Source organism: Artemia franciscana, chromosome 1 (genome assembly GCF_032884065.1).
Source record: "Artemia franciscana chromosome 1, ASM3288406v1, whole genome shotgun sequence".
Lineage (NCBI taxonomy): Eukaryota > Metazoa > Arthropoda > Branchiopoda > Anostraca > Artemiidae > Artemia > Artemia franciscana.
In genome coordinates, this window is record NC_088863.1 from 43,052,868 (window position 1) to 43,080,862 (window position 27,995).

The 27,995-nt window shown below is 35.3% G+C and overlaps 2 protein-coding genes across 4 annotated transcripts in view; one reads left to right on the forward strand and one right to left on the reverse strand.

Annotated features, from left to right (window-relative positions):
• The window catches only part of LOC136029961 (TATA element modulatory factor-like), a 241,771-nt gene extending 226,378 nt beyond the window's left edge, over window positions 1-15,393 (forward strand). For all 3 annotated transcript variants that reach the window (XM_065708519.1, XM_065708530.1, XM_065708538.1), the window contains 4 exons: window positions 5,339-5,468; window positions 7,956-8,134; window positions 12,876-12,953; window positions 15,153-15,393. In XM_065708519.1, coding sequence (XP_065564591.1) covers window positions 5,339-5,468; window positions 7,956-8,134; window positions 12,876-12,953; window positions 15,153-15,179 — 414 coding nt within the window. In that variant the 3' untranslated portion in view covers window positions 15,180-15,393. The remainder of the gene's footprint in view (window positions 1-5,338; window positions 5,469-7,955; window positions 8,135-12,875; window positions 12,954-15,152) is intronic.
• A 6,499-nt stretch (window positions 15,394-21,892) lies between these two features.
• Window positions 21,893-27,950, reverse strand: LOC136030008 (nucleoside diphosphate kinase-like). Its single transcript, XM_065708627.1, has 2 exons — window positions 27,601-27,950; window positions 21,893-22,209 (listed from the first exon to the last, which is right to left on the reverse strand). Exons 1-2 carry the CDS (start codon window positions 27,812-27,814, stop codon window positions 21,959-21,961), a joined length of 465 nt encoding a protein of 154 aa, XP_065564699.1. The 5' UTR covers window positions 27,815-27,950; the 3' UTR covers window positions 21,893-21,958.
• Between the last annotated feature and the right edge of the window lie 45 nt (window positions 27,951-27,995).

Below are 27,995 nucleotides of genomic sequence, written 5' to 3' on the forward strand. Positions count from 1 at the left end.
ATGCTCATTATAATGGAAGTTGAAAGTTCTATTCACCTGTCTAAGTCAGAGGCATTCCTAGAGCGTTCTCTATAGTAAAGAGCCGAAAGGGCTTAATTTATTAATCTTTATTTATTTATTTTTCTAAGAGACACTTCATATGGAAGGGTGGTCATATAAATTTCGGAGGGCGCTCATTCAATTGCAAATTAAAAGTTCTAGTACCCTTTTTAGGAGTCAAAAGCGATTGGAGGGCAACAAGCAACCCGCCACACTGTTTTTCTACTTAAGGTGCCCTCTTATAAGATTTAGCTGACTTTTCAACCGATGCTACCGAATGAGTTGTTACCGACTACAGTGTCTTAAAAAATTCTTATTCTAGTTCAACGGCCCTTGTGTTTTAGCATTCGTTATTAAAGAATTTAGATAAAAAGTCCAACTTTAGCATAAGGAGTAAGGTTATGAGGAGGGGGTAGCCTCCTCATATGCAGAACAATTTCCATTTGTTTTATTGTTACTCCTTACTATTAGCTGAAAAAAGTTGTTTTTAAATTTAAAGTCTGATCGTTTTTCAAATCAGCCCAGGCTTAACCAGGATTTGGCGTGGGCTACCTGCCCAATAAACACACGATAGATTGCTGTTAAAGTGTATGTACCAATAATTGTAAATTGGTGGGTAGCTTCCCGCATATTCAGTTTTTTGCTTTATAGTCCAAATATTAGATTGTAGGTAAAAGTGTGTACAAGGTTTGAATTTTTAGTCAAAATTTTCATGAACAGTAGTTTTTTGAATGAGTTCTTAATGATAATTTTACTAAAAAAAAAATTCGGAGAGACAGAGATAGGTGTTAATGTTCATGTGGATGTAAGTTCTGCATGACTTGGTTTTTTACGGGGCTGAAGCCATCACGACCTCCACAATATTATTCTTTGGTGTTTCAACATACTTTATACATATGTTTAGATACATTTAAACATTCTGCAAGAGAAAAGAGGAAAATTACCATTTATAATTGGTGAAAGCAAAGCTCCTGGTAGTATGGGGGTTACCTTCCATCCCCCAAGAATTCCCTGGCAAGGCGCATGATGCCCTGCCTCGCCTTTCCCTCCTCTTTTCCGGTAGGTACTTGAATGCAATGTTTATACTACATAGAAAAAGATTGTAGCAATGAGAGTGATGCTATTATCCCCAAGTACCAATAATAAAGGTATAGACCAAAATTATTCCCCAGAATCAAGAAGGATTAGATATCAATTTCTACCTCCTCTCCTTCTCCAAAATGAATTCTGTATTTATGTAAAGATGTAATGAGAGTTAGAACATTTGGGCATAAAATGCACTTTCTGAGACACCTTCCCCTCGTCATTACTTCATGCGGCTGACGTGTAGTTACGCATCACTTCACATAATTTTGAAGAAATATGGAAAATCAATTTAGTTAAAATAAACTTTATAAAATAAACAATCCTTTGAATCAACTGAATTAAATATAGCACTAAGATAAATTTCCAAATTAGAAATTTGTAAATTTTCCACGAGAGGGGGATTTTCTGGGGGGGGGTAAACGCCTAGACCAATTAGTAATACGTATGATCTACGAACTTTAATACATTGTTATGTTTTGCTCATGTAAGTCTTCAAAACAACCGTTGCTGTGAAAAGCTTCACGAATTTTTATTTTCGTTTTTTGTAAAATTATGAAAATAGGATATGGTTTGATTTGGGCAAAATTATGGGCATACATAAAAAATTAACGATAACAAGAGGTAAAAACAAGCTTGGGACCAAGCTTGACGAATTCCCTAACAAGGATAGGCTGGATATAAAAGGTCGGAGTCGTTCCGGTATAGTGGAATGGATGGGGGTATTCTTCGCTCCGTCAAAAGCTCCTTATCCCGCCACTATCTCTGACAGGGAAATCCTGCTTGTGTGGCCTTATAATGACCTTAGGGATCACCTTTCGTGAGTTTCAAAAATAACAATCGTATTGACATTTTAACTTGACGAATCCAGACGCTTCAAACTGGACTTACTAGGAGTTTTAGGAACTCATATCCCAGGGGTAGGAAACATGATATAGAATTAATTTATTGAGGCTGGAAGAATGGGGTGCATAGGCAGGGAGTAGGGTTCATGATGAGTGAGGATGCTGGTAAGTCGTGTTTAGGTTGTGAAAGTATTAATAATAGAATGTCAATTGTTCATTTTTATGGCATAAAAGTGCAGAGTATCATTCACAGTAGTATATGCCCCTGTGAAACCGACTGATGGAGATAGTAGCGAATCAGATGAATTTTACTTACAGCTATAGGAATAGACTGGGCCACAGGTAAAAGTATGGTATTTTTATTAGGGGATCTTGATGCTCAGATCGGTAGAAATAGGGATATATCCTAGCTTAGGTAAATCTGGAGTAGGAAAAGGTTGTTATAACAGTCTAGTTTTGACCAATACACTGTTTGCTCATAAAATGGCCCATAAGCTACCATGTTATTCACATAACGGTAAGACAGCTAACTTTATAAGTCATATAATTGTAAACCAGATATTGACAGTATCGATCACGATACAAGGGTATATAGGAATGCTGTTATTGACATTAAAAGTAAAAATTACCATCTAGTAATGTCCACGGCTAATTTAAAGCTGAAATTTAGGACGGGTAACTACCTTCTGGAAAGTTACGACGTTGGTAGAATCCAGGATGAAAATTTGAGAGAAAATTTCTAGGAACAGTTGAATACTAAACTGGAAGGTCTAAAATTTGTCAATGTAGAAGATGGATGAAAACATTTTAGAAAAATAGTTTGTAAAATCGCTGCTGGTGTCTTAGGGAGAAAAGCTAGAAACGCAGTTAGGAATATTAGTGAAAATGCTTTTTGTTTAACAGAGAGGGGAGGGGGCTTGTACAAGGATTATATGAGCCATAGGTCACAAGCAAATTAAAGGAATGTAAAGAAATTAGAAAAAGAATTAAAATATGCATTAAAGGGCTGTGAAGTGGAAGCCCTGGATAAAATGCTGAAGATCTGGAATATATAGCTAACCAGAATAGTTGTAAAATATTTTACTGGCATGTTAACAAAATGGGAGAGATTAGTAAATCTAGACTTGTCCAGGTCAAACATAGGAACAGGGCAACAATTAGTGATAAGTGAAGGGTTAAATATATATGGGAATAACGTTTTTTAAAGTGTGTTAAACCATGATAGTGATAACAATTGGTGATAAATGAAGGGTTAAATGTAGATGGGAAGAACATTTTTGGAGTGTGCTAAACCAAGATATAGAAAAGTACGAAGTGCTTGTGACACCTTGGATATGAAGGGAGATTTATTCTGGGAGGAAAAAAATAGTGGCAGTACTAAAGGATTAAAAAAATTAACGCTATGGTTTGGTAAACGAGTTTTTTAAATATGGGGGATGTGGAGTTAAAGATAAATTACTGAAGATTATGAATATGATTTGTGAAAAAGAGGAAGTACTTAGTGATTTTAGGAGAACTTGAATTAAAACCCTGTATAAGAAAAGTGACAAGAGTGAGTGTAGTAATTATAGAGGTATTAGATTAGTTTCTGTAGGAAGCAAATTACTTAGAATGATGATGCTTTTTAGAATTAGAGATGATGTAGATAAATTTTAAAGAAAACAACAATATTATTGAGGATGCGTCAACCAAATTTTCACTCTTAGATCAATAATTGGGAAGTGCCTGGGTTATCAAACCCCATTAGTCCCCAGTTTAATAGGCTATGAGCTAGGGTTAGATTTAACGGATAGAGGAGCTTTAGAGAAGGTCCGATGTTTGCATGACATTCCAGATAAATACATTAAACTGATTAGTGCTATGTACGAAAATAACATTGCTGCGGTTTAGGTAGGATATAATGTTAGTTGCTGGTTTCATATTAAATCAGGAGTTCAGCGGGGTTGCGTTCTATTCCATATGGATCATTTTTATGGACTTTGTCCTTATGAGCACAGTAAAGGCAATGGGAGGACACGGAACCAATTGGGAAATTAAAACTCTCCTCGGCTTACTGGCGATTTGAGCATCGTAGATGAGAAAGCTAGAAAAATTAATACATTTTTGGAGGTTTTGAGAGTTTTTGGTAAAAGGATTAGTTTGAAAGTTAATGTCAAGAAGACTAAGTCGCTATAGCTAGGAATAAGTGACGGGAGAGGTGGTGTTGGATAACGGGAAGATCGATCAAGTGGACAGCTTCGCTTAGTTAGGCAGCATTATAGTAAAAATGGTGGGTGCAATGAAGATCTTAAAAATAGAGTGACCAAGGTCCAGGGTGTTTTTCTCACAGTTAAAAAAAGTTTGGAAGAATAGAAGGATAAGTCTGCGAACCAAGATTAGAATATTGGGAGCTACAGTGATGAAAGTTATCAAGTATGGTTCTGAAGCCTGGGTGCTCCCAAAGACGGAGGATGATTTGCTAGATATTTTCTAGAGGAATTTCTACGGATCGTTTTGGGTACCCAACTGTGACTAACCTTATCTCAAACAGTAAGCTGTATCGAAAACGCGGTTCAATCCCGCTTTCTAAGGCTATAATGAGAGAAAGGTTGAGGTGGTTAAGACATGTTCTGCGGATGACATTTTGCCAAAGATCGTCATTGTCCGCCAGCCATCTACGGCTAAACAAAAAGCAGGGCGTCGCCGAATGGTGAGAGATTGCCAAAGATCGTCCTTGTTGGCCAAACAGAAAATAGTTCGTCTCCGAATAGTGAAGGAGAATGTTGCAAGGAAAGATTCAAGTAAAATAAAAACTTCTTGGGAGGATGTAAAGGGGTAGGGTTCAAATAGATTGGGATGGAGCGGGAGTGTGCGTAGCTGTGCTGGACTGTGGCGGCTTGATGCTCTAGTGAATTGTTACTAGTAGTAGTAGTATAAGATTGTTTACGCATTAATAGATGATCACTTAGGCATTCAAAATTATTGGCCTGTTTTCGTCGTCCCAATTATTATTAAAGGTTTTCTGTTAGCTCGTGTGAGCAAAATTGTGAGCTAACAAAAAGTTCTTACTTGTAGTTCAACAGGTAACAATGTATTTACTTGTTTGAACCGCGTGTTGTTGCTTGTTGGGCTATCGTTTTGGTCGTTTTTTACGACCCTTGCTGGTTGGTCCATAAATAATTATTATGATTATGGCTATAAATCGGGCGAAAGATTTTAAAATAGACCTTCATACAAAAATGGTTTAAATCAGCTAAAATGCCGCTCTTTGAAGGAGTGGAGTATTGAAATAATTGATATTGGGAGTATTATCGATAAATTCTGTTTATCATGGTCTATTATTAACTTACTACATATTTGACAGACAGTAATTTGATGGATCAATATTTCAGGAAGATGTGTTTGAAAGTGGTCCAGCTACACCTGTTCCAAAAGTGACAACTGTTTACGAAATTGCTCATTCTGGTTTTGGTGCTGCTACATTATTGGAAACGTTGGAATCACAACTCAAACTAAAAGAAGGTAATTTTGTACTCCCAAGTCTGTCTATATTCAGTGCTAAGTATTCTATTTTTGCATGGGAATTTATTTTACACGGAAAAATTATTTTACAATAGTGTGTAAAAGAATAAATCTTAAAAAATAATCCGAGAATGTTAATAGTATGGCTTGATCTTGGTGTGTGCGCTGAATACCCCTACCGAGGAAGAGGGATGATGTTGGTGGACTATTCTTCCCCTTCTAAGAATGATACGACCCCCTCCCAAAGATTTTGGGCTAGAATTGAACTTTTGTCGATTTTTCGACACGCTATTGCTCAAGTTCAAAGAAGACGTGTCTTTTTCAGTTTTTTTCTCGTAGTTGAAAACTTTGAGGTTATAAATATTTCAAGAAGCGCGTTTTGATTTGTAAGCGATAATGATACTTCCTAGCTCTGTGTGACCTTCGATTAGATTTTCTTGATTTAAAAACCATCAAAAATAGCATCGCAGTTAAATTTATCGACCTTGGAATCTCAACTAATTTAAATTTAGTTCCATAAAAATGTTAGGAAAAAAAGCAGATAGTTCTCAATAAAGGACTGTATGCAGGGGAAATTCTGAAAATGTGCGTTTGGTTCTATATGCTAGTTTGACCTTGACTCGAGTCTCAAAAGGTGATAGACGTCATAATAAAATTATAGTATTTAGTGTACAAGTGCCGGGAGCCGCGGCACTCGACACACGGCAGGTTTCTGTATAAAGATTATCATTGTTACTGGTCTTCTAAGCGCAAACAACTTGAGCCTTTCTTGATGTCATGACCTTAAATTAAAATGGACCTTAAATTAGAAGAAGTGCCTTTGTAAAATTGCAGTTTTTATTGGACCTTTAACTTTTGCCTTGTCTTGTAGTTTGCCATTATGAAAGACATATCGCCAAACCTTTGTTTCTTTTAATTGTTCAGGTAGTGGGACAAAAACTTATTTTTCTTCAAAAGATGAATGGTTACCAATCATCATAGCTATCATTTTCAATTTATTTGGTTCGTTTTACCATGGCTTGTCTTTCGTCATTATGAAATACATATCACTAAACCTTTGTTGTTTTTTTCTGTAACAAAGACATAGTAGGCATTGATAATCCTATCCATGTCAAAATCTCAAACCCGATCATCATCGCTATCATTGTCAATTTTGACACGTTTCGATTCTCGTTCTCCAGGTTGATTTTCATTGACTCGCTCACATGCTCGGTGTCGCATGTCTTCTAACCGCATGTGTCTTTGCTGTTCATTTTCATTTTTGACTCGCTCACATGCTCGATGTCGCATGTCTTCTAACCGCGTGCGTCTTTGCTCTTCATTTTCAATTTTGACACTCTAATTGTCGTTTTCGCATGTCTTCTAACCGCGTCTGTCTTTGCTCTTCTTTTTCATTTTTGACTCGCTCACTTGCTCGGTGTCGCATGTCTTCTAACCGCGTGTGTCTTCGCTCTTCATTTAATTTTTTGACTCGCTGTGACTCGATCGCTTTGACTTACTCGCTTTCATTTTTGCTCGGTGTCGCTTGTCTTCTAACCACCCGTGTCTTTGCTCTTCATTTTCATTTTGACAAGTTTTTGGATTTTAATTACATCACACAATTTAGCAATGGCCTTTGCTTTTTCTGCCTGTATTGGTGTTGTTGCAATTGATGGTCCAGGTTGTCGATTTTATATCTTATCACGTTTTGATAGTTCAGATGTTGGTCTCAAAGAATCATCATTCATAGTAACTGCAACTACAGATTTTCGTTTTTTTGGGGCCTTCCAACATACACTATATTATATAAATAACTGATGCGTTTGAAACTCAATAATCTTATTTATGCTGTGCATGACATCACCTTTTGACCTCAGACTTTTGACCTATCTAGATCGTTTTTTCCTGCGAGAATATCCCAAGATACCAATTTTCCCGAAAAAATGTGGAGCCGTTTTCGAGATCATACATACATACCCAATTATAGCTCATTTATACAGATTGTGTAATAAAAGTTACATTTTGTATAAATATAAACCTGAACAATGCTAAATACCATCATTGTGCAAAATAGGGTGAAAATTTATTTTAAATGCTGCAAATTAATACATCGTATCATTTTATCTTTCTAATGCAACGGGATAAAAAGTCTTGGCATTTTCCTTCATTGTATAAATATATTCTTTGCGTTTTTGTTTTAGAGTAAGGCAAAGAATGGGCCTTACTTCTGCCAATGAACCCGAAATATTTTTCGAAGGGGGGAGGGGATTCAAGCCATGTCGTTAAATTTAGTTATAAATAGAAAAATCGCTTTCTTTGAAGGGTTTGAGTGTGTTAGCTTCAATCCTCATTTAAAATTTTCTTCCTATGCATAATGACTCAGTCCTTGAAAACTACTAAAATATACCACTTTATAATCTACCTTACGTTTTCTTTTCTGTCTGACTGTTCGTGAATCATTTTGGTAAGCTGTAAGTGACATTTTTTTTTCTGAGTTTTTTTTTTAAGGTGAAATTATGCAACTTCAGTTTGAAATGAACAACGGAGAAAGACAGAGGACAGCCCTCGCAAATGAAGTTGTCCGATTAACTACAGACAACGAAAATATTCATGAGAGACTGGCGCAACTTGAGGAGTTAAAAACGGAATTTGAAGAACTTCAAGTAAATTACGATGCTTTGCTGACGGTAAGTCATCTTTAAAAATAAATAAAAAAAACAAATTTTTTCAACTGAAAGTAAGGAGCAACATTAAAATTTAGAACGAACAGAAATTATTACGTAAATGAGGGGGTTGCTCCTCCACAACACCTTGCTTCTTACTCTAAAGTCTTTTAGTACTTTAAAAAACAGCTTCTTATTGTTCTAACTAAACGAAATAGCTTTTCAGGATTCGTTCATAAAGGATTGAAACAGAATAACAAACTTTAGCGTAAAGAGCGAAATCTTGTGGAGGATTTCTTATCATATTTCAAATATTGCCAGGAAATCTGGCTATTCCTCATCGGATAAATCCCTCCTCCCCAAGTATTTATTCTCTAGACAATTCAATCCTGGTGAAAATTTACCCCGGACAATTACCCTTAACATTTTCACGGGTAAAATTGAGATGGAAAAGAGAAAGCAGGACATAAAAAGAATTTTGTATAGGAATTCTGATAATTCTCCTAGTGTAAAATTTCCCTTGAAAAATTCACCCCCTGGAAACCTCCCCCTCCCCCTGAAAATGTATTCCCAATAACATACCATACGTAAATAATAGGCAAATTTTTTAACTTAAAGACGCTTCCCCAGGGGCTGTGGAAGGATCATGAAATCCTCAAAGGCATAGTTATTCGGCCTTTCAAAAATGCTGAACAAAACGGCTATCTCAAAATTTTGATCCGACGATTTTGAGAAAAAGGGAGGTGGGAGGGTACCTAGTTGCCTTCCAATTTTTTCGGCCACTTAATAAGAGACTAGAACTTTTAATTTCCGTTCGACTGAGCCCTGTCACGATATATCCTAGGACCACTGCTTCAATTTGATTATCCCTGGAAAAAAAATAAATAAACACGCATTCGTGAACTTTCTTCTGGCAGTTTGAAACTTCTACAGTAGGCTTATCGGATAATCTGAATCTGATGGTGTGATTTTCATTAATATTCTATGATTTTTAGGGGATTTTTCTCCCTTTTTTCAAAAATCAGGCAAGTTTTATCAGGCTCGTAACCTTTGATGGGTAAGATTAAATCAATATTGAAACTTACGTATTTGAAATCAGCATGAAATTCCGATTCTTTTTATATATCTTTTTATACCAAAATTCCGTTTTTTAGAGTTTTGGTTACAATTGACCCGAACTGTTTGAAATTTGTAAAAAGTGGTACTAGAATAACATGTTTCTCTTCGAACAGATTAATGTCACATCCTAAATTTCAAAGAATGTGTATAGATGGATAGTTAATTTGTGACTGAATGGGAAACCCACTTCTACAGTAAATAAAAACAGACAAGACAAAAAAAACAGCAAAATACACTAATAGAAACACTAGGAGTAAAATAAAAAGCTACAAACTCAATTGTAAAAGCATCACTTTAGAGTTCAGGTACATTTGATGGTCGAAATGATTTGTATCCTTAAAAAATTGCAATAATTAGGGTGTTCATGCTGAAAGAGTTTATAAGGAAATACCAAGCGCGGTTGGCTGAGTTGATGGAGCACTAGACTCCCAATTTGGAAGTCGTGTGTTCGTTCCCGAGTGGAATTTTTTTTTATAGAATATATTCATTTCTGGGAATTTCTCCAATATTCATATGAAAGTATGCCCTATTGGGTATTTTGTCTTTTTACTGCTTGTCTTCAAAAATACTTTGCTAGGCTATAAAAAAATCAGACAACAAAAAATGCTCCGTCTAGCTAGAGACAAAAAGATGCGAGAAAAAGGTATGGAACATCCTCGGGCAAAAAAAAAGAAAACATGAAGCTGATATTAAATGTACCTCGTGAACAAATTGCTTCTTCAAAAAAATTTCATTTTGGCCAGCGGCTTTGAGAGGAAGGTAATGAAAGGCTAGGACACACAACAAAAAATTCCAATGAAGCTTTCAGAAACTAAATGAACTACTATTTTCTAAAATATATTTGTAAAAGATCTAAAGTAACGGTTACAAAGAACCACATTAATAGCCACGGGTTTTCCACTACAATAGCCATTTTGATGGATTTCAATAGATAATGCGATTGTCAAATTGACAATGAGTTCATCCTTAAGGGATTTGCCACACTTTCTGATTGCAAAATTGGAATCCGTGTCTTAAAATCTGGTAATTGAATCCTCATCTGGATTGAAAAATTGACGTGAAAGAAACTCAATAAAATGTAAATGGTATAGTTTGTATTATAACTAAACTTAGCGGATTTATCCCCACCTTCCCTATTCAAAAACTTTGCCAAAATATCATTTATTTTCCCCATTTGGTTGCAGTTAAAATTTTCTACGACAGTCAAGATTGTGAAAACCAAATCTACTATATGAATTGGCAACACGGATGTTTAATCGATAAGGTGTTATGCTCCAAAGCTATTATAAACATTTTCCCACGATAATGACAAAAAACTAACCTCTTTTATTTAAGTTGAGAGAATTAAGTTAAGAGTCTCTGGTTTCCTGTTTTTTTCATTGCTTTTTTCGGTTTTATATTGATTTGAAAGCACAATAGTAAAAAAAAAAATGTGTAACAAGTATCTATTTTGTAAGATAACCTAATTTTTGAGATGGCATTGAGAGAAGCTCTAGCTTATTACATTTCTTAAGTCAGTTTATGTTTCAAATGTGGAAATGTGTACAAGAATTTTTTTGAATTTGCGATGAGCCAAGCTGCAAGTTTTCAAATTCCCTGCTTTCATTTTTGTTCCCCTTCTTCCTCCTTATCCTTTTAAAGGGCTACTTCAAAGAAGCTGTAATATGTTTGGTAAACATTTAGAAAAGTTACCTTTTTTCCTACTTGGAAAGTGGTTGCGCTACGTGGATGAAACTTTTAAAAATGCATCTACAGCCTAAACTAGGGCGCAGCAATCCAGTCTTGCCTTGCCTATCGAACTTAAAATAACAAGTTTATATTCCAAGCTCCATTGTAGGAAGGAGGTTTTAAGGTCTTACCTCCCCTCTTTCCCGACTTCCAAGGCTTGTAGGATTCCTTGAAGATAGCTCCAAACATTCCAATAATTGTAAGATGTGCAAATAAGCTCTTGCCATTTTAAAAACAGATTGTGTTCCTTGTTTATTATTCCATCGATCCACATTTTCACACATTCATTGGAAAGCTACTGTCAATAGGCATAAATGTCAGTGTAAGTTGTTTAGTTGAAGTGTAAACAACAATATTTTTTACTTCATCGGATATGGCGAAATACTGTATCGAATAATGCTTTTTGCGGGGAGAGAACTTGCGAAAACTCTTGAAGTTACTCATCAGGCAGTTTTCCGTCGTTTTAAAATAATGGGAATGTCTGAAAGGTAGGGAATGGAGTGCCGTTGTTTCACGAACAATTAACTGCTCAAACGACAAGAAAGAAAGGTTTTTTGCATCGAATCGTGACAGGCGATTAAAAATGTGTCCATTACGATAATCCAAAACGTTAGCCAACACGTGGATACCCCGACCATGCCTCATCCTCAACGTCATCGACATCATTAACGGCAGCAGCTCTGTCTAGTGGATTCTGAACTACTAAATCCGAACAAAATTATAACGGGGAGTCTACTGACGACAAGTGCCACGTTATAGCCGAATATCGCAGGAAAAACGCCCACGATACGCCGGTAGACACGCCAAAGTTAATTTGCAACCCGATAATGCTCGGCCACATATTACTTGCAACAGGAACGTAATTTAATATGGGTCAGGGAGCAACTGCCCCTCCCAGACCTTGGTTTTCCACCCCCATCCCCACTAACCCCAGATTGCCCCCCCACTAACCCCAGTTTGCACCCCCCCCCCAAGCTGAGATCCAAAATCTTGTCAAAACTAGGATAAACCTGCATAATTGAAGCATCAACAGCAACAGATCATTATTTAGTGCATATTTACCTTTATGGAACTATGAAGTACCTTTATTACCTTTATGGTACCAAATGGGTTTTTTTTTTTTTTTTTTTTTTTTTTTTTTTTTTTTTTTTTTTTTTTTTTTTTTTTTTTTTTTTTTTTACTGTCATTTTCACCTTATTTGGGGAAATTGGCCCCAACTTTGCCACACACACACACCCCAGGATTTTGACGAAATTACGCCACTTACTTGGAAAGGCTCAAATAAGAAGCAAATGTGCTCAAATGCTCAAAATAGGAACCTTACCTGCCCTATAGCCCAGAAATTGATCCTTCTGATTGTTGTCTCCTCCGGCCAATGGAGCATGGCTTGGCTGACCAGGACTCCTCCAATGATGATGCAGTCAAGAAATGGTCGATTCGTGGATAGCAGCCAAACGGGTCGGATTTTTCAGAGAAGGTATCAGTGAATTGCCAGAAAAAAGGGGAAGAATTTGTGTTGAGCGATGGCGAATACTTTGAACAATGAATTTACAAACATTTTTCACAATAAAGTTACGATTTTCGGAAAAAAACGAACGAACTTATTTATAAGTTAAAACTGGCTCAAATTCTGGGGAATGCCTTGCCAAAGCTTACATTTCAAGAGGATGGACTCCGAGCCAGATCCATTTTAAGACAACCTAAAACCTAACTTTATTGAATCTTTGGAGCCTTACAAGTAGGGAAAAGATGGAGTCACGAATCCCTGGCACTAAAAAAAAACGGTAAAATTGCCATCCCTGGCACCAATTTAGGTTTTATGTTTATTCCTGGGTTTTATTCACATGACAGAACAACTTATGATTTAAGGAAAAGTCGATCTTCTGGACTTATTCCTTAAAATGTTTCTCATTTTTAGATGTACGGAGAAAAGGTTGAAGAAGCAGAGGAACTTCGTTTGGATTTGTTAGACGTGAAAGAAGCGTATAAAATCCAAGTAAGTGACTAGTTATGCCTATTTTATCTTGATTGACCGTCTTTGTCGTGTAATCCATTTGTAATAGATTCTTCTCTTGGAAATTGATAAAATGCTAGTTAATATTTATTTAGAAAAATAATTAGCGCAACAAACGATATTATACTTCTAAAGACACCAGAAAACACCATTTTAAGATTTATGAGCCATCTCTTTGCGAATGGTTACAGTTTGTCCTTCTTGTTCGGCGAAAAAAAAGATGGCATTCAAAATTAACCCCAAAGACGTTTTTTTAGTGCTACTATTTAGATGTCATCTGTAGGAAACCACCCGTCATAACAGTAACACGTAGAATTTACGCCTTCTAGTCAGCAAATAAAGGAGAAAAAAGATAGGGACAAAATTAATCAAAAAGAAATTAAATCTGATAAGAAGTAGAACATTTTTGGATACAATGGTACAGAGGGTTTCCTCAGTGCTTACAGATACTCAAACATGCATCACAGTCCAACTGAGTTGTCTCATCATATATTTTTGATATATATAGATGTTTTTCAATATAGATGTTTTTTAATACATATTTTTTTTTTACCGACACATCTGATGGCGCAATAAGATCGTTCTATGCATGGGTTAAATCCCAGTAGAAATTTCAACATTTTTGATTACCTCAGACAGAAAATGGATATAAGCGTTAGGAAAATACGCTTTGGGCTGTGGAAAAAACATTTATTTAAAAAGGTTTAGGGGATGATGGCTCGACTCTTATTTATTGTGACTTATATTCGTTTTAAATTTGGCTTCATCATTGTTTTTAATTTCTGTTTGTTTCAGGATTTATCTATAATGCCATAGCCATGTTTTACTTTTGTATTTGGTGAAATTATTCATTTTAAGTTCTGTTCGTTTCGGAATTTCACTCGTTTATTCATAGATTTTAGTTCCTTTTGAGATTTACTATAATTATATGACTATGTTTTGCTTGTTTTGGTAGGGATACTTACTTTTCTTTGAAGAACTTCTATTTTTGTAATTGAAATAGATACAATGAGCTATGTTTATTAATGTTTATGGGCTATGTTTATGTTTATTATATTAAAGCTATAATTTTTCTCCTTTTTTTAATCTTAGTTCTCGCCTGGAAATATGCTCATTGTATATGTTCAGTAGATCTATTGTAGCATGCCACTAAGAATATTCAATCATGAAGCCCACAGAAAATATCCCTTAGTGGATCAAATCGACTGATGTCTTCCACTTTTTATTCACTGCTGCGTGATTCCCATAAAGCTTGCACCATGATTGTTCTCGTTCATTGTTCGGGTTTGAATTTTACCTGCTATGTCCCTAATAAGTTCTATGCCAAAAGTTATTTTTTTAATGTGTTGAAATTGAATTTTTGGGTACTTTTTAATCTTTTTTTGATGAAACCTTCGTAAGAGGAAAAAAAAGAGGACACTCCGAAATTATGCTTGAATGACAAGATTGCTCGCAACCTTGACAGAGTTTGCCTGAGGCACTCCAAGTATAAGCTTTAAATAAGATGGAATTCTGACAGTGGATAATGTTAGCACTGTGATTGGATTTGTAACTAGATGTCGCTAACAAACTACTTGGAAGAAAACTCTTATTTGAGCAGATTCTGCCCTCGGCGCAAAAAGAAGAGAACTTTTTTCGGTGCGACCAAATGCAACCATACCTTCAAAATAAAGCTAGAATACTTAATTTGATACCTATTTTTGTATTCGTTTTAATTTTAAACATCTAGCATCATTTTGACAAGACCATATATCCATCGAATGCATTCAGTAATAAAAACAAGTTATCACCCAATGCAGTTCCAAGTCAATTTATTGTTGAACGAGATGCACGTTTTACGCTATCCACGAAGGAGTTTCTTCTCTTTATCCTGTACAAAACTTATCTGAACTTCCGAAACTTGACTATAGAGTGAACTGATTTGTTCCATAGGAAACGATTGTTATTATTCTAAGTTGAATCAAAGTACTCAAAAGAAGATATTGTTTTTTCCTCGGCTTCCGCTAGTTAGTAGAACATAGGCAATGAGATTATTTCGTGCATAAAGACAATAGCAAATGTATCGTACATAACGTGTTTTCATTTTGCGTTAGTTTAGTGGCTTACATAAATTAGTAATAACATATTAGTCATGCACATATAAAAAAAAAATGCTGGACTAAACAGTTTGATATTTTACAGATTGATCAGCTGACTCAACGAGGATAAGTGATAAAAAGCTAGACTGGCCTGTGATATTACACGTGCTTGAATCCGATTAGACATTTGTCGAGATACTAATGGTTGACGGTGCTCCGAAATTCCTGCCATGATTTTTCATGTGTTTTCAGAATCATTTGAGGGGATCGCGGTGGAAGATTTTCTTACCTGTTGTTATGTTTTGTCTAATTTAAACCTACAATGATTAAAATCTACAATATAATGGTTGAAACAAGAGTTCTTACAGGTCCTGATCAGATTACCTAATTGGATCCTATACCGCATTTTTATAGAAACTACCCAAGTGTGCGTAAGTAGAACGAATGCCAGAGCTTAGTTAAGGTACCCCCGTGCCATGGAACTTTGGTAGCCCATCCCCCCTTTCCTCCTAAAGATAAGCAATTAGAGGAAAGAGTGGCAACGAAATTTTGTTGTTCTTAGATTTGGTGACGCCAAGTCACATCCCCTATATGCTACTTCGTCGCTAGGTTTTATGTATGTAAATCTAGCTCGGAGGAATCCTCACTTGGCTTTGATGACTCTCTTAAGTAGGCGGCTCATCACGGGGTCTGCTGAACCAAACAGTACTGTTTTCAAGTACCCTTTCCTGGGTTATTCACGCTTCTGGTAATAAGAGCAAGTAGTGGGCTTACGTTTTGTCATCTTGAAACGGTGGCGTAAACAGACAACTCTTCAGATCTAGGTAAGTGAATGTGCTAGTAGAAGTGTATTTGGCCCATATGGAGCATTTCCTTTGGAAACCTAATAGTTTTAGTCTCTTCACGGTCTCTCCAGACGGAATATATGGTCTTTGGGAGATCTAAGCAAGGAATTGTTAAAACTGGAAATGATGAGCTACTTATTTCTGGAAGTAGGATCAAAAGGGTTAAGTCATATAGGTATTTGGGAATTATACTTAATTAGCTATCTTTCAGAAGTCATTCTGATCGTCTGTGTATAAAAATAGCCTAAAAATGTGGTTGTTAGCATCGAGCAAAACATGCTTTTGCTTTTCCAGATATCATTATTCATTTTCATTCGTTAATAAAATCTTACCTAATATTTTGTCCAATTATTTATTTAAATATACATTCTCAATTTGTTTTAAACGTCTCAAGGTGCTACAAAATAAGGCTGTAAGAATTCTCGGCACTTTCCTTCATCGCCCAACAAAACTTCAAAATTTTTCAGAAAAAGGAACTCTTTCTTGTTTCTTAATATATTAAACCCTAGTCTTCTTAAAGATTTGCTGTTATCATTTTGGCACTTTATAATATTTAGTCTGCAGAAAATTACATTCAGGATTCACATATTCTTGTCGTCCCCTCTCGCTCGCTCGCTCCTATTTCAGATGGTCTTGAAACTAATAGGTAAATTATGAAAGAGCTCGATTTTCCATGAGATTTCAAATCCCTTCCACAGCAAATATGCTTAAATTGAATAGCAAATTTAGAATCTGAATAGCCGACCTTGCCCCCTAACTGATAATTATAAAGAAAACCCTTGGCTATGAAGCCAAGATAGCTGCATTATCCTCTACCATGCTGAACTAAAACATGACTGATCTAAACTTTGGCTTGTAAAATGTATTCAAGCAGTGAGTATCGGAAAAAAACTATAGCTGTTGTAAATTACTTGAAAATAGTAAATATCTCAATAATACTGATTAATAGTCTGTATGAACCTCGCAAACAAAGAAGAAAAATCCGAGACAAAAAAAAAATGAAGTTAAACTATTTTATTGCTAATAAATAAGTGGACAAGACAATAATTATAAAAGAAAATACGAGATGGTTTTTGAAACGAATAGGAAATACACTGGTCCCTTAAAAATTTTTTAATTTTACTTAAATATTGATATTTAAACTGCTTAAATATTAATTTTTGGGTTTAGGGAAATTCTGAGCACCCTCCTTATGTTTGTGAGTATATAAAGAAATACGAATATATATTTCCTACTTTTCATAGGGTGCATTTTTAAATCTTTTTATTTGGCTTTCTAGAGGATGAAATCGTTGAAGATGCTTGTTTAAACGCATGACATTCCTGTTGGTTGAAGACGGTTAAGGCTTGGTTTTGGCAATAAGCTTGCTGTCTCACTTTTTCAGTCCCTTTTGCACTGCCGTATATACGACAATTGTTAGAATGGAACTTGAAAACAATTTGCTTTCCTGTCATAAAACATTACAAAGAATAAAATAAAATATTAAAACAGACCTTAAGACAAGTCTCAAAATGCACTAAAAAGTAAAAGCCATAATGTGAGAAAAAATTACTATTTGTAGCTGATTCGGGAATGGTGTTCTTTTGATTAATCTATAGTAAAAGTTTTGTGTAAGAACGAGTTTATGGAAATGTAAAAAGATGAATGCTCAAAATGGGGTCGGATCAAAAATGGAGTGTGCCACTGGAATTGCCATGGCTGAAAAAGAAAATTACACCCCCCTCCTCCGTCTTGAAAACAAGGAAAACTAACTTTTAGCATGGAAGCATTAATATATCTCCTTTTTTCCCAGGGGTGATCGTACCAAACAGTGTTCGTGGGATGCTAGAACACAGCTGATTTGAAAGGAAATTCATATGGTTATTGTTAGCTTGGTTGATATGGGTTTTCTTCGTTTTAGTATTTTATCAAAGGAAATGAAATGACCTCTACATATTCAGATCAAATTCATACTGAAAGGTATCTTGGAAAATGAAGCCTCTGCTAACGAACAATGATTCATTGGAATTTTGGTGTTCTGGAGGACACCATCTGTAGTCTTTTTGAGCAGCAAAAGAGAATGTGCCATATGGCACCTTCTTGAGAGGGACGGCTGGATTACATAACAAGAGTAGTATTACTATTTCTATGGTTGAAACCCCTTAACAGAAGACTGAAAATCTCCCCTTTTATATACTCACCCTTCCAGCCCTCTTAGTATATGGAAACCAAAAAAACGTGCGTTGAAATAAAAAACTGCCTAATGAAAAAGATCATTAGTTACTTCATTTCCATGAAAATAGTTGAATTTTTTACGCAAATTCTCGAAGACACCGTTAGTAAGAAAATGTCCCTTGGACTCTAGTTATGTGACAAAGTTCCGCATATCTTGCACAAAAGTTCAGGGGAGTTAGGAAGTAAAGCTCACATTTAACGTTATATTTTAACAAAGAATTATATTGACTTGTCCCGTTTCATTGCTTAAGTTAAACGAAGGTCTTTTTTTAAATATTATTAGATACGTTTCAAAAATAAAACCGAGCAAAAATTAAGGATAACAATATGAACTGGCCTAATTCATCAGCAGTAGGAAAGTCACACATACATATATTAGGGACCTCCCCAAATGGTCCGATGAAATTTGGCATGATCCCACTGCACCATACCGAACTTCATTCTGGCAAATTGCCGATCTCTCTGTAATAAGTTGGAAAATTTTGAAGTTTTACTCCGTGGTGAAAACGTAGCATTTGCTGCTGTAACAAAAATCTGGACCCTTGACGATGCCTCAAGACAAATTGGAGGATGCGACTCATTTCTCGGTAAGCGTAGCAGTAGAGGTGACAACTGGCTCGGTGGCGGTGTTGGAACTTTATGTGCGGAAAGATGTTACATGAAACTTTTCTCTGAATGCATTAACCCGAACCACAAAGTTATCCGGGCAATGTGTCAATTCCCTTATCTATCTCGTCACTTTTCGTGTCTGATATTCGCATGAGTTTACTATACAGAGAGCGCTCACAGGCAGGATCTTGCATTTTATGTCCAAACTACAGCTCATTTAATCAGAAGCAGATAAAGTTGCCCTGGTTTATTGTCGCTGGGGATTTCAACCAGACAAAGAAAAACTGGCTAGCGACCAGCCTCTCTTTAAAGCAGATTGTCAACATCCCAACCCAGTCATTCATGAAGAAACCTAAGCTTTCACGAGTAACAACAAGGCCGCTAACCGACTCAGCTATACGTGGATAAGGCCGATGGGTTACTACATTCGATTTCCCCAAAGTGTCCTTAGACGGTACTCTTGAGCAGAGTAGGCGTGTAAAGCAAACCAAGGAGCAATTGTACGGCACCAAGTAGTGCGCATGGTACGCAACACCAAAACTAAATATGACCATGAAAAAGTTGTGCCACTTATGAACAGTGAGCCTGCCAAATGGCACCGCTCCATCAAAAAATTAAATGGGAAGTCGTCAAAACATATTATTACGATAACAGACGATTACTGGGGTCTCGTGCTGTAAATGCCTTCTTAGCCTCTATATGCACTGTATTTCCTCTTGTGACTGCACAGGAATAAGAGTATCAGCTTGGAGACTGCCCCCCCCCCTGAAGGTGAAATTGAACTCACTGGGTTAGATGTGTACAAGGAGTTGAGTAAAATAAAAACAGCAGTCTCAAATTTTCCTTGCGAAATCCCTGAAAAACTTTTCCATGAATTTGCAATTTTCCTCGCCCTACCTTTTTCCACTCTGATTAATCAGGGACCCTTCCATACTATATACTGCTCACCTAAAGCACAACCTAGAGTCAGTGCAGAAAAGGGCAGTTAGGATTATCCTGGGATGTAGTGATATTTCCTAGCAATAAGCACTCAGTAAACTTAAAATCCAGTGCCTTGAGCAAAGACTGAGCAGTCTCATCATGAGATTTAGAAAAGCGTTGCTGTCAAACCCAACCCTCAGTGATTTTCTCCCCGCATATGCCCCACCAAACAGAAAAACCAGACAAAAACTCAAACTGACACCTATATGTGCATGAACAAACCAATACTGTAATTCACTTGTGCCATTTTTACGTCTATGTTTACCATGTAATGTTGTACCTTTTTCCACGTCTATGTTTGACAGATAATGTTTTTGCACCTATAAATTAGCCAAGAGCTACGAAAGTTGTGACATTCATACAACTTAACAATCTGAAGCCCAGAAGTGTTGAATAATAAAAGGTAAACCAGCAAATTGAATGCATCCCAAAAAAAAATGTAGTTGTTTTCAAGTAGGTTTGTTTTCTTTGTTTGGACTCCTGGATATAAATAAATATAGGTGCATCCACAATTTTTCCGATTGAGCCAGGCATGAGCCGAGGATCAATGATAGACTAAATTTCATCCTTCTTTGTATTCATTTTTCACAATTTTAGCTTTTTCTTAATCAATTAAAAAATTAACTTCAAAATGCACTAAGCTATTTTTTCAATATAGAACATCTGTTGTTGCCCCAAGTTCCCTTTCCCATAAGCATGCTTTTGAGTTGTAATAATAGTCGTTTTGTTATTTAAGGAGAAATTTTAACATTTAAATAACAAGAGCTAAGAGCGCATATGGCACTTGTGACGAGGCTGGAAGAACCAAGAGCCAAGAGCTCATATGATATGACCTTTACCAAAATTCTAAGAATCAATAGATGGATTTAAATGTAAAATCAGAGGCTTAATGCTGGTCGGGATTTAAAATAAGAGCTCTGAGTCACGAGGTCCTTCTAAATATCAAAATTCACTATGATCCGATTACCCACTCATAAGCTACAAATATCTCATTTTTTCTAATCCTTTCCTCTCCCTTCAGCCCCCCAGATGGTCGAATCAGGGAAAACGACGTTATTAAGTCAATTTGTGCTGCTCCCTGACACGCCTACCAATGTTCATCGTCCTAGCAGGTCCAGAAGCACCAAACTCGCCAAAGCACTGAACCTCACCCCCTAACTCCCCCAAAGAGAGCGGATCCAGTATGGTTACGTCATCACGTATCTACGACATTTACTTATTCTACCCTCCAAGTTTCACCCCGATTTCTCCAGTCTAAGCGTTTTCCAAGATTTCCGGTTTCCCCTTCCAACTCCCCCAATTTCAACAGATCTGGTCGGGATTTGAAATAAGGGCTCTGAGACATGAGTTCCTTCTAATTATCAAATTTAATTAACATTCAGTCACCCGTTCTTAAGTTAAAAATACCTCAATTTTTCCAAATTAACACCCCCAGCTCCCCCAAAAAGAACGGATCCGTTCCAGTTATGTCAATCACGCATCTATAACTTGTGCGTATTCTTCCCATCAAGTTTCATCCCAATCTCTTCACTGAGAGTTTTCCAAGATTTCTGTTTCCTCCTCCAGCCCCCTATGTCCCCAGATCCGATTCGAATTGAAAATGGAGCATCTGAGACATACGATCCTTCTATATCAAGTTTCATTAAGATCGACCACCCGTTCATAAGATAAACGATACTTAATTTGCATGTTTTCCAAGAATTTCGGTTTTCCCTCCAACTCCCCCTAATGTCACCGGGTCTGGTTGGGATTTAAAATGAGAGCTCTAAAGCACAAGATCCCTCTAAATATCAAATTTCATAAAGATCTGATCACCCGTTTGTAAGCTACAAATACCTCATTTTTTATAATTTTTCCGAATTACTCCTCCTCCTCCCCACTCCACCAAAGAGAGTGGATCAGGTCTGGTTATGTCAGTCTTTATCTTGGACTTGTGCTTATTTTTTCCACCAAGTTGCATCCTGATCTCTTTGCTTTAAGCATTCTCCAAGATTTTCCAAGCATTTTCCTTACCTGGAAGTGCATAAACTAGCAAAACCAGGACAGACAAGACAGACTGACAGAACAACCGACAGAATTTGCGATCACTATATGTCACTTGGTAGATACCAAGTGCCATAAAAAATACATATGAGTATTAAAGCTTTCATACAAAGGACACCTGAGAAAAAACCAGCTCGATTTTAGTAAGAGATTTTGCATAGTGTATTTATTGACGATTCAAGTGATTTTGCTTAAAACCTAGAAAAACTGTACCACTTTAATCTTCATATACCCAAGATTCTTCTGCTGGTTTCCAGCTAACTAGTTCCTCAGGTTTGAACCACAGGGCAATCTCCTTTTCTGCGCTTTCAACAGCATCTGAACCATGGCAAATATTTCGGCCAACTTGGATACAGTAGTCTCCACGGATAGTGCCAGGCTTAGAGTCAGCTGGGTTTGTCTCACCAAGCATTTGTCGACCAGTCTTGACAGCATTCAATCCTTCCCAGACCATAGCAACAACTGGGCCTGTAATTAATAATGGCTGTAAAGCTACTTTAACTATGTTATAAACTACAAAATACTTTCCTGACAATGAAAGAAGAAACAAATGTCTCAGAAAAATAAATAAAGGATACAGGATGCAAAACCACAAAAGAAAAAAAACGTATACAATGTTTCATTAATAAATATACCAGCCTTTTTCTGGTATATGGGGGGGGGGGGTAAAAATACTCTAACAATTTTTTCAAATAAATATTAACCCCCTTTATAAAACCCACTCAGATTTATAAGTCCCTTCCTCTACAAAGAAGTGTAGGTTTTGTTCTTGTCCTACCCTCTCTTTGTACATGGCTATCAGCCAAAATTACATCACTCGTCAATCTGCAGACAAGAGGTTGAACCAAACGCTTTTACTTTAATGGCTAAAATGAGGAAAGGATTACTTTGATAAGAATCTACTGGCTGTATTGCCTGAAGTGTATATATACCAATTCTGTTCAAGTACTAAAGTCATTTATAACAATTAAAAGTGATTACTAATAAATCAAATTACAGATTAGATACCAATTAACTATTAATAATTACTAGTGAGTACTTGATAAATGTATTCATTAATAAGGTCTTAAGCCAAACTGACAAACCATGAAATCACAAACAAACAAAAAATAGCAATGGGACTTTGGGTCAATGAAGTTGAGGGAAGAAAAATATATGGCATAAAGTATAGAAGAAACATGAAGTTAGAAGTTTATAAGATGACTACAAAAATTATTTTGTAAGACCAGATAATGCACAAGCTAGAATACTATGTTACACAAAGCTATAGTAGATAAAAGCACATTCAATTAATATATAATGCTTAATTAAAACATGATACACAAATATTTCACAAAGACAGTTGTCAAGAAGAGGTCTTTAATTTTAATAACTTAGGTATATTGCATAGCCAAGACTAACAAAAATTACTTTACCATAAATGCTAATAACAACTAAATACCATAGCCCATTACATGTTTACGCATATAGCCTAATAGGCCACTAAAATAAAACTTAACAACTTCTTTTCTGAAAGAAAAAAGGAGGGAATATAGTTGAAAGTCTTCTCCAATTAAGATTCTTGAACACGAAATAGTTTAGCCTACTCCCATAAGGTTGTCATAATAGTGATATATATATTTTTTTTTTTTTTTTGAAACAAAATTAGTCAGCACTGCCACTAACAGAACAGATCCAGTACAAGAACTTATTTTGTTCCAAAATGTGAATTAAAGTAACACATCTATCCTCTTTTAACCACAAGACAAATTATCAAACAAAGAGTAAATAATTATGCCAATTTACAGAAGGGTTCTATGTAGAGTCATGTTTTAAATCCAGTTGGGGGGGGGGGGGGGAAATAAAAAATGCCATACTAATTTTTATTTCATGGTTTGCAGGCACTATGGTAGCATATGGATTTAACTGCACTATTTTTTTTAGATTTTTATTTTTATGATGAATCAGATAATAAGGCACAAAATCAATATTCATAACCATCCAGTGCTACATTCAACTGTTATTTATTGCAACAGAGAGAGAGCTAATATTTTTACCAAAAGATCCCCTTGCCATCAAGCCAAGCATAATAACATAATTAAAAACAAAACGTTGCTAAGGATCTATAATGATAAGCCAAAGCCATATTGATTTATCTTTCTTCTTAATTATTTTCAGGCCTTGTAAATTTGTTATGAGTCAGGGAATCAACAGGTAAAAGCAATCCACAGATCACACATGTTAATAGTTGTAGAGTAGGATATGTACTTCAAATCACTTGAATAGCTTGTTATCTTAGTTTAGTAAAAACAAAAGAAAAAAAAATCAAAATGAGATTGGTCCAAAAATAGAGATTTTACCCAAAGATGACAAAATCATTTGAATATTGAACAGTAAAGTAATTTTTTGAGAAGCAAAACTAATAAACTCCACATTAAAATCTACTTTAAGATCATTCTCAAATACACAAAATAATTCCTGTATTCGTTTTTATTATACCCCTGAAAACCAGTAGTGAAATCAAAGTGACCAACATATTTTCTTTTCCAATTTTTTACAATACTTTTTTTTTAGAGTAGAAATACTTTATTAGCAATCTGTCAAAGTTAAGAGAAAACTTTAGACAAATTGAATATCATAGTTCATTCTTTTTAGTAAATCTATTTTATTTACAGCTCATTGTTGCAAATATGTCTGACAGAAAAATGTTTGCACAATGTAAGAATTACAAGAATTACCCCAGAAACATCACTGAAGATTTTTTTTCAGAATAGGTATAGACAAGGAATTTTCCTAAGAAGGGACAATACTGAAAAAAATGAAATTTGAAATCTGACATATGTCAGAAGGGTTATGATAAAGTATTATTTGAGACACTAAGCTGACTCTCATGCTTTGTTATATATAGTTGGATAATCTATGAAAAACTTAAGTATGGTTAGATATTATTTTTTATTCTACAGAATATAAAATTTTAGACATTGTCCATTGGGTATATTCCCCAAAAGCTAAAAGCCTGAGAAAATTTGCCTGGTTTTGAAAAAGGGTGATAACACCCCCAAAGAGTTAATTGATTGGAATGGAAATCCTACTCTCTGATTCGGCATATCAGAAAACCCTTGTGTAGGTATTTCAAGCTCCTTTCTAGAAAAATGTAGAATTTTGTATTCTTTTTTGCCAGATCACAGATGTGTATTTATTTAATAATATTTTTCTCTTATTTTTCCCAGTGTGATTGCATTGAACCAAGGGTAGAAGAAGATCTGGAGAGGGCTCATTTGGAATAAAATTGAAAGTTCTAGTGTCCTTCTTAAGTGACCTAAATGACTTAGTTTTTTAAACCCTTTCCTCTCTACAACATCTGAGCAAATTTTGAGAAAGGCATTGGCTTCAGCATATCTAAAGGATCCAGTAACTAAGCCCCTGGGGTAATATGATTCCCACAGCCTGTGGGGAAAGGCTCATAAGCTATTTAATTTGCTCTTTATCCCTATCCTTATATAGTGTTGTTATTAATAAATATGCAAAACTTCTTGAGGTGGGGTTCCACGGGGAAAATTTTTTGAGGAGAGGAGAGCTTTCAGGGAAATTTTAAATGGGGGAGGGAAATTCTTGGCATGATTTCAAAAACGTTCAAAAATTAAATTAAAAAAAAAAACTAGTTTTTCAAGTGAAAGTAAGGAGCAATATTAAAACCTAAAATTTTAAAGTTTGACTTTTTGTCACAACTGTTTATGTAAGACTGTTCAAACTGAAGGGTTTGTAAATTTGAAGAAAAAGCATTTTTGAAGAACTTTAGGACTTTAACATTAAGAGCAAGAGAGGAGAAAGTGATAGCCTCTTCATAAACAGAATAATTTTGGTTTGTTTCAGGTTTTAGTGTTGCTCTTTATTTCAGTGAAAAAAAATCGCTTTTTAATACAATCCATAATTTAATTTAATAATTAATTTAATAGAGAACCTTAAGAACTATAGATGCAAATAGGTGCACAAGATTTTTTTTAAAGAAAAGATGAAAAGTTTCATAATGAGAGATTAATTTTGCCAAGACTTTATTTTTTTTTTTTTTTTTTTTATTTGAGAAGTTAATTCATGCACAGGTTAAGTGGCTATTGTTTGGATTAGAGGACAGAACATGGATATCTACTGAGGAGAGCCAAGGGGTATGCTCTTCTCAGCTTATCTAAAACAGCTTATAACTTGTGGATTAAAAACCATTTAGCAAATATCAATAAAGATGCAAAATATATGAGGACTAAAGAGAAGTTGAAAAAAGTATTATTAAGCCAGAAAGGATGCTAAGGGAAATTGGCAAATTTGCCATTAACCCCCTTATTAGTATTTTGAGTGAATATTACCTATAGAGCAAAGCAAATTAGTCCATGAGCCCTGTGGACAGCAGGGAAATGTCTGTATTCTACATTTATTGAATAATTATTTTGCCTGAAGCCTGAAATAGCAAACAAAAAGTATTTCATAAATATGAACTAACAATTCAACCAATCAGAATACAGACCTCATCCTGCTACCCTCAGGCTCATAAACTAATTTGCTTCACTCTATTTGTAATATTCACTTGTGAGAATCACTATTCAACCAAATTTGTTTCATCAAGGCCCTCCCATAGCCAAAGAATCTTTTAAAACAAATTTAATCTTGAACTGAAAAACTGTATAATCTCTATTGTGTCAGAAGGCATTTCTTCAAATCAACAGAGCATAAATGTAATATTTAACTAATCACTCTGATTCACCAGTTACTGGCTATTTTCAATTTGAAAGTGAAAGTGGATAATTAGAATTAATGGATGTGTTTTTTAATTATCTTTTGACTTTCTACAATACAGAACTTACCAGTGATGACAAGAAATAGTATTAAAAATATATTTCATTCATATTGTACAACCCCAACATTTCCCTTAGCTTCAAAACCCTGCCTACTCTATGTATTTTTAGTTTGCCCCATAAAGGAGGGTCAACCAGAAATGAAGGCACTTCTAGAATTAGCATTTCTAAGTGCTCTAAACTGGAAACTATGCTGCTTTGCATTATAGTTTCACTAAACATTCACTGGATATATACATCAAAATAGGATAATTGGTATTTCCAGAGGTCCTTGTAGGAAAATCAATTAACTAAAAACTTCTAGTGTGTGATCTTTAAGAAGTTTAATATTAACCATACTGACGCATTGCTAAGGTTTTTAGCTATCCATTAATATATGCAATTTGGTAAATATTTGCAATTCATATAATTGACTTACCAATAAAGTGAACCTACCACTTGATGCCTATTTTTATATTCTTTACAAATATAATAATTGCTTCTATTACAAGTTCAAATTTAAGCACTTTTTGAGCTCTTAAAAATGACAAATTTTCAAGTAAAGTATGAGTTAGGCCTATTGGTTATTTTTAACAAATTAATACTACATTTTATCAGCATCATTTTCTTAGTTATTTTTGACAAAATTATGCTGTTTTCTCAGTGCCAAAATTACTTATAGGCTAGTTAGGTTAGGTCAAAAAGTTCTTAAATTAGAATTTGCAATTGAAGCAATTATTATAGGCCTATTTGTAAATAACATAAAAAAAAAACATTGAGTGGTATGTTCACTTTATTGGTAAGTCAATTATATGAACTGCAAAATATTTAAACACAAGTCTTTTCAATTCCTATTTGGTAACAAAGTGTGAGGATTTTAGTTTGATAATTTTGCTCAATTAGATACCATTTTTTACCCTAAGCCCTTTCCAAGAGAGCAAAAAGTAGCTTATCTAAGATTTTACTAGCCCTACAACTAGAATTGTAAACAAAGAACTAAAAAGGAAAAGGAAATAGACTAGTCCTAAATGCCATAGAAAAGACAAATAAGCCTTACCAGATGCCATATACTTGACAAGACCAGGAAAGAATGGACGTGCAGACAAGTCAGCATAATGTTTTCGCAAAAGCTCTTCAGAGGGCTGAAGAAACTTCAATGCAACTAGTTTGAAACCCTTCTGTTCAAACCTTTTTATGATTTCACCTACTAGTCCCCTCTGGACACCATCTGGCTTGATCATGATATAAGTACGTTCTCTATTTGCAGCCATTTTTGGACTGAAGAAGGAGATAAGACCAAGTAGTGAGATTAGAATGATGGATTGAATGCGATAATCCAGCAGCCGAAATAATTCCGTTTTCAAGATGAATTAGTATATCACTCAATTCTTCTACAATTAATAAAAGGGCAGAGACGCAGCGTTGCAATTAAAGTGAAACCTAAGGACCTAT

Bases quoted from the DNA above. Each gene is read 5' to 3' on its own strand.
- LOC136030008 (XM_065708627.1), bottom strand. From the start codon at position 27,814: ATGGCTGCAAATAGAGAACGTACTTATATCATGATCAAGCCAGATGGT. The intron at 22,210-27,600 runs GTAAGGCTTATT...TATTAATTACAG, and splicing joins TGTCAAGTATATGGCATCTG to GCCCAGTTGTTGCTATGGTC.